This window comes from Ranitomeya imitator, chromosome 4 (genome assembly GCF_032444005.1).
Source record: "Ranitomeya imitator isolate aRanImi1 chromosome 4, aRanImi1.pri, whole genome shotgun sequence".
NCBI classification, from domain to species: Eukaryota; Metazoa; Chordata; class Amphibia; order Anura; family Dendrobatidae; genus Ranitomeya; species Ranitomeya imitator.
The window spans coordinates 296371982-296385143 of NC_091285.1; the positions used below are offsets into that span (position 1 = coordinate 296371982).

Sequence of the window (13162 nt, forward strand, 5' to 3'; positions counted from 1 at the left end):
TGGTTTATAGATATTTTCCCCGGACTCCGCTCGCAGAGAAAATTCCTTACCACCAATTATTTCTTGTATATTCTGCAGATACATCTTATGGGCAATAATTAAGAAATAGTCATGATTATTGGTAGTTTATAATGATTTTTTTGTAGACTTATATCTCTTGAGTACATGCCTCCTGTTATCTTTACAATGCCCTCATTGATGTCGCCTGTTATATATCACCTTTCTTACACTTGTTGTCTTTGTTTTTATTAATGATTAATAAAGTGATTACTTTTTGATACGGTATTCCTTGACCTAGTATCATCTTTTTCAGTGTCACTATGCGAATTTGATGATGGGTCTTTATGTCCTTTAGACCGACGGGTACAGATTGCTGATTTATTATTTGTTACCATGTTATTTGGCCATATAAGTTGCTATCTGATGCTGCATAGGCAGCATCAATAGTAAAAAGTTGGTCACACAGGGTTAATAGCAGCGTTAACGGACTGCGTTACACTGCGTTATGCCGCGGTGTAACGCAGTCCGTTTAACGGACTGCTAAAATGCTATGTGGCTGCTGACTGGAGGGGAGTATGGAGAGGGCACTGACTGGAGGGGAGTAGCGAGGGGCCAATTCGCGGCCGGACTGTGCCTGTCGCAATCACCGACCCGGGATATCCGTGACAGACAGACGGAAGTTACAAACAGACGGAAGTGACCCTTAGACAATTACCGTATATATATATATATAGATTACACAGGCATTCTGACTTTTCAGTGTAAGACATTATCAGGTTGAAAATATCTCCTTAATAATATATGCAATTTCCCATGTGAAATCTAGTGATGAATCCATTTTAAACTCCAGCAACAATTTTGTCAAGACAAAGATGCCAGGGAGTCAGGGAGCTTATTGTCAGGATCCAGAGTATTATCCATGGCAAGACCTATCCACCATGTGGCTATGATTCCTGCCGGCTACCTTCCTACTATGACGTGGTGCCATAGTGACTTGGAGTGAATATCATGCAGCAAGCAACATTAAAAGTTTTATACCTATGTTACGCCATCTACTATATAATTGTCTAAGGGGTACTTCCGTCTGTCCTTCTGTCTGTCACAGATATTCATTGGTGGTGGCCTCTGTCTATCATGGAAATCCAAGTCACTGATTGGTCGCCGCAAAACAGCCACGACAAATCAGCGATGGGCACAGTCTGGAAGAAAATGGCGCCTGCTCCTTACTCCCCGCAGTCAGTGTCCCAAGCGCTCCGCTCCATGCTCCCCGCAGTCACTCTCCCCGGCGCCAGCTCCATACTCCCCTCCGGTCACCGCTAACACAGGGTTAATGCCGGCGGTAACGGACCGCATTATGTCGCGGGTAACGCACTCCGTTACCGCCGCTATTAACCCTGTGTGTCCCCAACCTTTTACTGTTGATGCTGCCTATGTGGCATCAATAGTAAAAAAAAGTAATGTTAAAAAAACAAAAAACCTGCTATACTCACCCTCACGAGACCGCTAAGTCATCTGGGTAATTTCGCAAAGCATCCTGGGAACGGAAGATGGCGGCAGCCGTGCGCCCATCGACACAGCGCCGTTGAATCCCAGGAGGCCGAGAGACAGGACGCTGAGGAGCAGCGACCAGAATGGTGAGTATGTTCAACTACAAGGGGCCCTCGGATCGTTAGGTCAGTATGTTTATTTTTTATTTTTTAGCCTGTGACATACGTGGCTGGGCAATATACTACGTCACTGTGCAATATACTACGTAGCTGGGCAATATACTACGTCACTGGGCAATATACTACGTGGCTCTGTGCTGTACACTACGTCACTGGGCAATATACTACGTGGCTCTGTGCTGTACACTACGTCACTGGGCAATATACTACGTGGCTCTGTGCTGTATACTACGTCACTGGGCAATATTCTATGTGGCTGGGCAATATACAACGTGACTGGGCAATATACTACGTGGCTGGGCAATATACTACGTGGCTGGGCAATATACTACGTGGCTGGGTAATATACTACGTGGCTGGGCAACATACTATGTGGCTGGACAATATACTACGTGGCTGGGCAATATACTACGTGGCTGGGCAATATACTACATGGCTGGGTAATATACTACGTGGCTGGGCAATATACTACGTGGCTAGGAAATATACTATGTAACTGGGCAATATACTACGTGACTGGGCAATATACTACATGGCCATGCATATTCTAGAATACCCGATGCGTTAGAATCGGGCCACCATCTAGTGTTTATATATACGGGGTTTAGATTTATTAGGCATTTAGTGCAGTTACGAAAGTCAGCTAGATGTGACCGCCAGTGTAGGAGGCCACACAACTCTCATCTGGTATACTACTATAAGTCATTGAGAGTATCATTAAACCACATATGGTGCAGATACCTAAAATAGGAATACATGAGACGAAAATCAGTGTTGGTAACCCAAGTTAGAAACTGTATGAGCTTCAATATTAATTAAGGTTTCCACCACACACCCTTTAATGAATAATCTTGAGGAGAATGCTATAATCAAATAAAAAATAATTTGCATATAAATTTAAAAAACAGAATTTTTATCTCACCGTAATAGTCATTGTTCCATGTGAGTATCTAAGGGGTAAACTTGGTCCTTGGGGGGAGCACCAGGTCGGTATAGGCCATGCAATGCTCCCCTGGGATATAACAAATATACAGTGGGGGGAATAAGTATTTGATCCCTTGCTGATTTTGTAAGTTTGCCCACTGACAAAGACATGAACAGTCTATAATTTTATGGTTAATTTTAACATTGAGAGGTAGAATATCAAAAATAAAATCCAGAAAATCACATTGCATAAATTTGTTTGCATTTTGCAGTGAGAAATAAGTATTTGATCCCTCTGGCAAGCAAGACTTAATACCTGGTGGCAAAACCCTTATTGGCAAGCACAGCAGTCAGATGTTTTTTTTGTATTTGATGATGAGGTTTGCGCGCATGTCAGGAGGAATTTTGGTCCACTCCTCTTTGCAGATCATCTCTAAATCATTAAGATTTTGAGGCTGTTGCTTGGCAACTCGGAGCTTCAACTCCCTCCATAAGTGTTCTATGGGATGAAGGTTTGGAGACTGGCTAGGCCACTCCATGACATTAATGTGCTTCTTTTTGAGCCACTCCTTTGTTGCCTTGGCTGTATGTTTTGGGTCATTGTTTTGCTGGAAGACCCACCAACGACCCATTTTTAATGTCCTGGCGGAGGGAAAGAGGTTAGCACTCAGGATCTCAGGATTTTATTTTACATGGCTCCATCCATTCTCCCATTGATGCGGTAAAGTAGTTGTCTTCCCTTAACAGAGAAATACCCCCAAAACATAATGTTTCCACCTCCATATTTGACAGTGGGGACAGTGTTCTTTGGGTCATAGGCTGCATTTCTCTTCCTCCAAACACAGCGAGTTGATTTAATGCCAAAGACCTCAATTTTTGTCTCATCTGACCACAGCACCTTCTCCCAATCACTCACAGAATCATCCAGGTGTTCACTGGCAAACTTCAGATGGGCCTGCACATGTGCCTTCTTGAGTAGGGGGACCTTGCAGACACTGCAGGATTTTAAACCTTTACTGTATAATGTGTTACCAATGGTTTTCTTGGTGACTGCGGTCCCAGCTGCCTTGAGATCATTAACAAGTTCCCCCTGTGTAGTTTTAGGCTGATTTCTCACCTTCCATGATCAAGGATACCCCACGAGGTGAGATTTTGCCTGATGCCCCAGATCAATGTTGATTGACAGTCATTTTGTATTTCTTCCATTTTCTTATTGCACCAACAGTTGTCTGCTTCTCACCCAGCATCTTACTTATGGTTTTGTAGCCCATTCCAGCTTTGTGCAGGTCTATGATCTTGTCCATGATATCCATAGAAAGCTCTTTGGTCTTGCCCATGTTGTAGAGGTTAGAATCTGACTGATTGAGTCTGTGGACAGGAGACTTTTATAAAGGTGACTATGTAAGACAGCTGTCTTTAATGCAGGTAACCAGTTGATTAGGAGCATCTAACTCAGTGGTCCCCAACCTTTCTGACCTTGAGAGCCACATTCAGCTTAGAGAGAGGGTCGCGAGCCACATTCAGCACTGAGAGAGGGTCGCGAGCCACATCCAGCTCCCACCCCCTTCAAAGTAGTGTCAACCAAAGCCCCCATTACAGGTATAATGATAACCAAAGCTTTTACACAGAAATCACTCCAGAGCAGTACACTGAGATCCAGGGGTTCCCACAATACCCCCATTCAGTATCCTCCCAACACACTGTCACATCCAGCTTTGAGCACCTCCTCTAACAGGTAGTACAAACCTCCAGCGTACCATACCTAAAACATCCCTAAACCCCCAAGACCAGTAAATGTGCATCCAGATCTGCAATTCTGTGCAGGGCTACTCACAGAATTCACCATTTTGAGATGTGGTCTTCATACCTGTTTGATAGACCTGGACCTAATGCATCAAGCTGGCAGACAGTCGCGAGCCACAATTCATGGGGCCGCGAGCCACATGTGGCTCCCGAGCTACAGGTTGGGGAGCCCTGATCTAACTGGTCTGTAGGAGCCAGAACTCTTAATGGTTGGTAGGGGATCAAATACTTATTTCTCACTGCAAAATGCAAATACATTTATATAATTTAGACAATGTGATTTTCTGGATTTTATTTTTGATATTCTGTCTCTCAATATTAAAATGAACCTACCCTTAAAATTATAGACTGTTCATATCTTTGTCAGTGGATAACCTTACAAAATCAGCAAGGGATCAAATACTTATTTCCCCCACTGTATGTACAGTAACTATCTAATTACACCTCCATACAAAACCAGTCGGATATAATTTATCTAACATATCTACTTCCAATATGTAAAGTTCTTAATATTCATAAGGCAGGGATGGCCCTTCCTGACAGAAGACAAATCATGGACTTGGTCAGGAGGAGGAGGGGCGCTGCTCAGCCATAGAGGTTTCAAATACAGCAAGCAGTAGCTTATCCATGAAAGAATACCTTTTCTTCATAAGGACATCCAAATTAAAATGATTATCGCTTAGGTCTTGAAAGAGAATATCAACGAAAGAACCTTCAACGAAAAAATACATCAATTCAGTAACAGTTTCACCTCATGAAAAACATTTCAGCTTCTATAATGGAAAAGCTCGACCACACTGAACGTTATGAAGTAAGCAAGAACAATGGGACTAAAATAGCCGGCTGGTCCAAGAGAGATGAGCATTTGGCTTATGCAGAAATATCTCTGCTCGGAATCATTTTCATTGCAGCAACAATTGGAAATTTCATCTTGATTTTGGTTTTGTGGAACAGAAAAAAGAAGCTGTCTCGGGTGTATGTGTTTATGCTTCACTTAAGCTTGGCTGACTTGGTTGTGGCATTTTTTCAAGTTCTCCCTCAGCTGATTTGGGACATTACTGATGTTTTCATTGGACCTGATCCACTTTGCCGAATTATTAAGTATTTACAACTAGTTGGAATGTTTGCCTCTACATATACAGTGGGGCAAAAAAGTATTTAGTCAGTCAGCAATAGTGCAAGTTCCACCACTTAAAAAGATGAGAGGCGTCTGTAATTTACATCATAGGTAGACCTCAACTATGGGAGACAAACTGAGAAAAAAAAATCCAGAAAATCACATTGTCTGTTTTTTTAACATTTTATTTGCATATTATGGTGGAAAATAAGTATTTGGTCAAAAACAAAATTTAATCTCAATACTTTGTAATATATCCTTTGTTGGCAATGACAGAGGTCAAACGTTTTCTGTAAGTCTTCACAAGGTTGCCACACACTGTTGTTGGTATGTTGGCCCATTCCTCCATGCAGATCTCCTCTAGAGCAGTGATGTTTTTGGCTTTTTGCTTGGCAACACGGACTTTCAACTCCCTCCAAAGGTTTTCTATAGGGTTGAGAACTGGAGACTGGCTAGGCCACTCCAGAACCTTGAAATGCTTCTTCCAAAGCCACTCCTTCGTTGCCCTGGCGGTGTGCTTTGGATCATTGAAAGACCCAGCCACGTTTCATCTTCAATGCCCTTGCTGATGGAAGGAGGTTTGCCCTCAAAATCTCACGATACATGGCCCCATTCATTCTTTCATGTACCCGGATCAGTCGTCCTGGCCCCTTTGCAGAGAAACAGCCCCAAAGCATGATGTTTCCACCACCATGCTTTACAGTAGGTATGTTGTTTGATGGATGCAACTCAGTATGCTTTTTCCTCCAAACACGACAAGTTGTGTTTCTACCAAACAGTTCCAGTTTGGTTTCATCAGACCATAGGACATTCTCCCAAAACTCCTCTGGATCATCCAAATGCTCTCTAGCAAACTTCAGACGGGCCCGGACATGTACTGGCTTAAGCAGTGGGACACGTCTGGCACTGCAGGATCTGAGTCCATGGTGGCGTAGTGTGTTACTTATGGTAGGCCTTGTTACATTGGTCCCAGCTCTCTGCAGTTCATTCACTAGGTCCCCCCGCGTGGTTCTGGGATTTTTGCTCACCGTTCTTGTGATCATTCTGACCCCACGGGGTGGGATTTTGCGTGGAGCCCCAGATCGAGGGAGATTATCAGTGGTCTTGTATGTCTTCCATTTTCTAATTATTGCTCCCACTGTTGATTTCTTCACTCCAAGCTGGTTGGCTATTGCAGATTCAGTCTTCCCAGCCTGGTGCAGGGCTACAATTTTGTTTCTGGTGTCCTTTGACAGCTCTTTGGTCTTCACCATAGTGGAGTTTGGAGTCAGACTGTTTGAAGGTGTGCACAGGTGTCTTTTTATACTGATAACAAGTTTAAACAGGTGCCATTACTACAGGTAATGAGTGGAGGAAAGAGGAGACTCTTAAAGAAGAAGTTACAGGTCTGTGAGAGCCAGAAATCTTGATTGTTTGTTTCTGACCAAATACTTATTTTCCACCATAATATGCAAATAAAATGATAAAAAAACAGACAATGTGATTTTCTGGATTTTTTTTTCTCAGTTTGTCTCCCATAGTTGAGGTCTACCTATGATGTAAATTACAGACGCCTCTCATCTTTTTAAGTGGTGGAACTTGCACTATTGCTGACTGACTAAATACTTTTTTGCCCCACTGTATGATCGTTGTAATGACCATGGACAGGTGTCAAGCAGTATGTTACCCAATGGTGACATTTCGGAAGAAGCGAGCTCTGTGGAACTCTGCAATCTGCACAAGCTGGTCAATCTCTCTCATTCTCAGTGTCCCCCAGGCTTTCATTTTCTCTAAGACCAAGATTGCTCCAGGCATCTTTGAATGCTGGGCTCACTTCATTGAGCCCTGGGGCTTAGTGGCATATGTGACTTGGATTTCTATAGCCATATTTCGTATTCCAGTTGTAATACTTAGTATATGTCAGATAAAAATCTGCTGGGAGATCAAAATGAATGTCTTTGTGAAAAAACACAGGAAGTTCCTAGCTCATGAATCACAGACTGGAGTAATGTCGAGAGTAAGTAGTGTTCACTGCGTATCAAAAGCCATGATTAAGAATGTGAGGATGACTGTAGTCACTGTTGTCTCTTACGTCACATGTTGGACACCGTTCTTCATTGTTCAGATGTGGGCTGCTTGGTCGGCTGATGCTCTTGACGGTAAGATATTATTCACTAAAGACCGAGATAACAACATAAATGAGGAGTATACTATCTCTAAAAATGTTCTTCTGTGTACACAAGTAGCAAGAAAGTTCTGTACAACAGTACATGTTTCCTTTTTAAAGGGAACCTGTCACCAGGTTTGGCCGATATAAGCCTTTCAGGGCTTATCTACAGCATTCTATAATGCTGTAGATAAGCCCCCGATCTGACCTGAAAGATAAGAAAAATAAGTTTTATTATACTCACCCGGGGAGAGTGGGGGGGTCCGATGGGTGTCGCAGGTCCAGCACCTCCCATCTTCTTGTGATGCCGTTGTAAGGGTTCCGGATGTTCCTTGGAGTCTGTTTTGCCCTTGTCCAAGATGGAGTCTGGTGCTTCACTCCTGCCCTTGAACTTCCTGTCTGTCCTGCTATTTTAGGCCGGGTCAGGAGATCCTCCTTGCCTGAGTATTTTGTTGCTGTTGGCTCCTGAGCTTCTGCCTGTTTTCTTCTGGACTCCCTGCTGCTCGTTACTCGGTGCTCTACCTTTCCACGTTCAGCTGCCTTCAGTCATCAGTGCAGCGCCTTGATCCTGATCAGGGTTCCTTATTGTCCAGACTTCTAGTCAGGAGCTACTCACCTCTGGAACTGCTATGGTCAGTATGAAATTCTGTCATCATTCTCTATTCTTGGACTGTGTCTGTCAGGCTGCGGTGCTGGACTTGAGCTGGACTTTTCAGCCCAAAAGGTACATTTAGAGACCTTCTGTTAGCGCTCCACCTGTGTATTTCTGGACTTCCACATTTAAGTGCCGTGCACATTTGTGATCATATTATTGCTGGACTTCCACGTTTAAGTGCCGTGTGCAGTCCTGGATCCTATTACTGCTGGACTGGTTCATATTTGTGGTTGCGTCCCGCTATTCAGTTTGCTGAACATGTCTATGTTGTGCTGTGCACTCCTTTACAATTGCAGGAAGATCTGTTAGTTTGTGCTCCATTTTTTACTTTGTTAAATACACTTGTTTGTCTCAGCTTTGGTCTCAGATTCCTTTTATCCCACGCTATCAGATTCCATAGTACCCATATAATTGTTACAGCCGCCCTCCTGTTGCTTCATCGCTCCCAGCATCGCGCTCCGGGGCAGACGCACTTATCTGTCCTGTTGAGGGCAGAGCAAAGTACGGAAGTGCACAGGTGCCGGGAAAGGTCAGAGAGGCCCAGCACCTGCGCACTGCGGTACTTTACTCTGCCCTTAACAGGGCAGATAAGTGCGTCTGCACCGGAGCGCGATGCTGGGAGCGATGAAGCAACAGGAGTGCCGCATCGCAAGAAGACGGGAGGCGCCGGGCCCGGACCTGCGACATCCATCGGACCGGACCGCCCCCCCGGGTGAGTATAATAAAAGTTATTTTTGTTATCTTTGAGGTCGGATTGGGGCTTACCGTATCTACAGCATTATAGAATGCTGTATATCAGCCCTGAAAAGCAGTGGCTGCATCTTATAGCGGCCAAACCTGGTGACCAGTTTGCTTTAAGTATATTGTTTTTTAGGAGAATCTGTCACCAGGTTTTTGCTACGTAATCTGACAGACCCATAATTTTGGGACAGAAACCCTGATTCCAGTGATGTATCATTTAGTGGTCTGCTTCTTGCCATTTTGATAAATTCACTGGTTTTTTTTTTACTATAGCAGATTTACCTGATTTTATAAGAATGACAACAAGCAGCCCAGTAAGCGACACATGGCTGGAATCCGTTTTCTGTCCTACATCATGCTCCTCTCAGATGGAATCACGAACCTGATGTCAGAATCCCATTAGTATTTGTAATGACTGAGTATAAAGTGCTATATATATATATATATATATATATATATATATATATATATTTCTCTCAAGAAACAAAAATCGAAGGAAGGGATTTAATAGGAGGAGATATTATAGATATTGTAAATATTAGTGATGGATACTATAAAGCTAAATAAAAAAATACTAATATGCTGTTTGTTTTTTTAGGTCCTGTATTCACAATTCTAATGCTTCTGGGAAATCTAAACAGCTGTGTAAACCCCTGGATATATCTGTATTTCTGTGGTGACATTGCACACGGCATTAAACAGATCTCAAAACATATCACGAATCTTCAGTAATTCCAAGACTCGGGAAGCATCAGTTGCAGACACAGACTTTGTGAAAAGTTGGCTACCTTTGTAGAAGTGCTTCACGCATAAGGGATGTATTGTTCAGCTAGGTGTCTTCATGTCTCTTGTAATGCCTGTGACTGAGGAGTATGGCAGGATTACTTACATTAATGACCTCATTTTGTTACGTGCCTATTCTAAGGAATAGTATGCTAATGCTAACTATAAATGCTTACTTGTATATTTTCACACCTACATGTTCAGTTATATTTCACTCTGTCATAAACAGAGGTATCTATTTCAATAAATCTACTTAAAGGGAATGTCGATTGCTAATACACCTTTTAAAAATGAGCACGTCAGTGCTAAAACAAAATAAAAATACAACTCGCTTACCAGACCCCCACCGTATTGCCACTTGTGTCCCTCCCTGGTTTATGGGACACAAGGAGGGCCTCAGGTGTTCACTGACTGGTTGCGGTGGTCACATGATTCCTCCTCTGGAAGATTAAAGGGGTTGTTCACTACTCGGACAAGCACTCCTCAATCACTTTATTTCCCCTATATAAAATAATAACAGCTATACTCGCCTCTTGTGGGGGTGTCATTCCAGCGATGTCGCCGCCTGGTCTCACAGGCCATGCTTGGCATCGTTATGTCACGCTAGCACTGTAACTAATCAGCAGAACTTCACTCACTTCTTTTGGCTGAAACTGACACGTGGAAGAAGTGAGCGCTGCTGCTCTCTGACTTTCTCTGAATGTCAGTTACATTTGAAGTGAGAGTGGAGATGGCCATTATGTCACGGAAGCCCTGAAATCAATGTCACATGAACCCCAGGATACCAATTGCTGACAACACTGGAATGGCGTATAGCTGGTTTTGTTTTACATGGGGGAAATATTGTGACTGAGAAGGGGTTGTCCGTGTCCTTGAGAACCTCTTTAAGACCTGTTTCACACGTCTGTTTTTTTACAGTACCGGAGATGTCAGTGTCCATGTGTGTAATACTTGTGGCAACCGGTGCCTGAGAAGCAGCGGTACAGTAAGTGCTGTTTCCCGACACAAGGTGCTGAAGACCACTCTCATCATTCTCCCCTGATCTGCCGGTGATCAGGGGAGAATGATTTGAGTTATATTCAACTGATAACTGTGACAGGAGGTGGCAGCTCATGGGACTATTACTCTCATCAGCCTTCACCTGCTGCCGCTAATAACACTGAGTGCAGGCAGCAGCTTATGGGAGTATTCATTACCCACCGCCTGCGCTATAAATAAATATATAAAAAATCCGGCGTGTGTTTCCCTGTTTTTTTTTTAAGAGAACCCGTCAGACAAAGCTTACAGCTGGGTGTGCAACCCTCAGCTGTCAGCGTTAGCAAGGCTGTTTATCAAGAATAGGGGTGTCCCGAAGCTGTTTTTTAAATATTCTGGTACCCTTAACTTTTTTTCATATACAGTATTGTACAATATCTTCAGAAATAAATGGAAATATACTAAAGTTATATCCTCAGGATTTTTTAATTAATGGTCCAAAGTAATACAAGAATAAAACATTGTTTTTCCACTTACATGTTACAATTTCAAAGAGACAGAATAAACCGCATGTGCAGAAATAAAGGCACCCTTAATACTTGGTTGCACACCCTTTGGCATTGATTACAGTCTCCAAACGTTTCTTGTAGCCATCTATAAGCTTGCACTTTTCAGCTGGTATTTTCTCCCACTCTTCCTTTGCAGTTTTACAAGCTCTGGAATGTTTGCAGGGTTCTTTTTTCAATAGCAGATTTCAGCTCACCTCAAAGATTTTCAATGGGAATGAAGTCAGGATTCATTGCTGCCATTTTAAAACAGTCCATTTTTTCTTTTTCAACCATTCCCGTGTACTGTTGGATGTATGCTTTGGGTCATTGTCTTGCTGGAGGACCCATAATCCTCGACTCAGACCAAGTCTTCTTACACTGGGTAGGACATTTTGCTCTGAACTATCTTGATAATTATGACTTCACAATTTCTGGATATGGTTAAGGCCCCCAGTACCAGACACAGCAAAGCAACCCCACAGCAATATGGATCCTCCACCATGCTTAACTGTTGGTAGGGTGTTATTTTCTTTAGAAGCTTCAGTGCGCTGTCTATAAACATACTGTTGCTTTGCATTGCCAAAAAGCTCTATTTGTTTTATCTGTCCACAGAACATTTTGCCATACTGATTGTGCCTTGTCAAGATACTCTTTGGCATTCCTTTTTATTTCAGCAATGTTTCTTCCTTGGCCTTCGCCAATAAATCTCTGCTTGGTTTAGTGTGCATAGTATGGTACTTGTTGAAACCATGAACCCAGACTGTTCCAGGTTGGCCATGAGGTCTTTCGATGTTTGACATGGTGTGTTTTCCACCATTCGAACCAACCTTTGAAGACATCTTGTCAATTTTCCTTTTTCCCCCACGTCAGGGAGGTTCTAGACAGTACCATGGTTGGCGAACTTCTTAATAACATTGCGTACTGTTGAAACTGGGATACCAAGGTCTTTGGCGATGGCTTTATACCCTTTAGAAGTAATCTTGGATTTGCAAATAATAGTAGTTCTGATGTCCTCAGACAGCTCCTTTGTCTTCACCATTGTGACAAAGGAACAGGGCCTACTATGCAGGTTTTTAAAACATTGTTGTCATCATTCATTGGCTAATTTATGTCACATGGACACCGACAATCACATTTGATTCTTATGTGTGATTTACCAAAATGTGTTTCCATAATAATTTAATGTAAGGGATGCCAATACCAGTGTCACAGCAAGCTTTAGATTTTTCTATTTTCCCTCCCATTGTTTTTCATTTTAAATTATTGTTTGATTTGCTTTTTTTATGCAATATGAGTGCTCTATACAAAAAAAACTTTCACTTATTTTTTTCAGGAGATATTCCACATTATGTACGTAAACTTCATGGGTGCCAGTAACAATGAGTAGGATTGTATGTACAAAGGGGTATTCCCATCTACAAGCTCCTATCCCAATATGTAGTAGGTGTAATAATATGAGCAAATACCTCCAATTAGAAATGCAGTCTAGTTTTTCTGATTTTCTATGTCTCTTTCCTCATGTTCAGACATTGCAGGACCTTAGGCATCCATGGTTACAACCACTACCAACTAGCTAGCTGTCAATATATCAGTGGTCGTAACCATCAGGGCCGGCGTCAGCACCCGGCGTACCCGGGCAAGTGCCGGGGCCCTGGCGAGACAGGGGGGCCCATTCAGGGCTGGCGTTAGGGGCAGGCTGCCCGCATGCTGCCCCTGAGGCAGGCATCTGCGGTCCGAGGTGCACGCTAGAACAGAGGAGGCAGCACGGAGCTCTCGGACTTTCGCAGCTGCTGGAGAGCCGCC

The 13162-nt window shown here is 43.0% G+C and overlaps 1 protein-coding gene across 1 annotated transcript; it reads left to right on the plus strand.

The window, feature by feature from the left end:
- Positions 1 to 5172: 5172 nt before the first annotated feature.
- Positions 5173 to 10933, plus strand: LOC138674499 (isotocin receptor-like). The gene is made up of 3 exons (XM_069762332.1): positions 5173 to 5531; positions 7132 to 7649; positions 9652 to 10933. The coding sequence occupies exons 1-3, from the start codon at positions 5173 to 5175 to the stop codon at positions 9783 to 9785; spliced, it is 1011 nt and encodes a 336-aa protein (XP_069618433.1). The 3' UTR covers positions 9786 to 10933.
- Positions 10934 to 13162: the final 2229 nt, after the last annotated feature.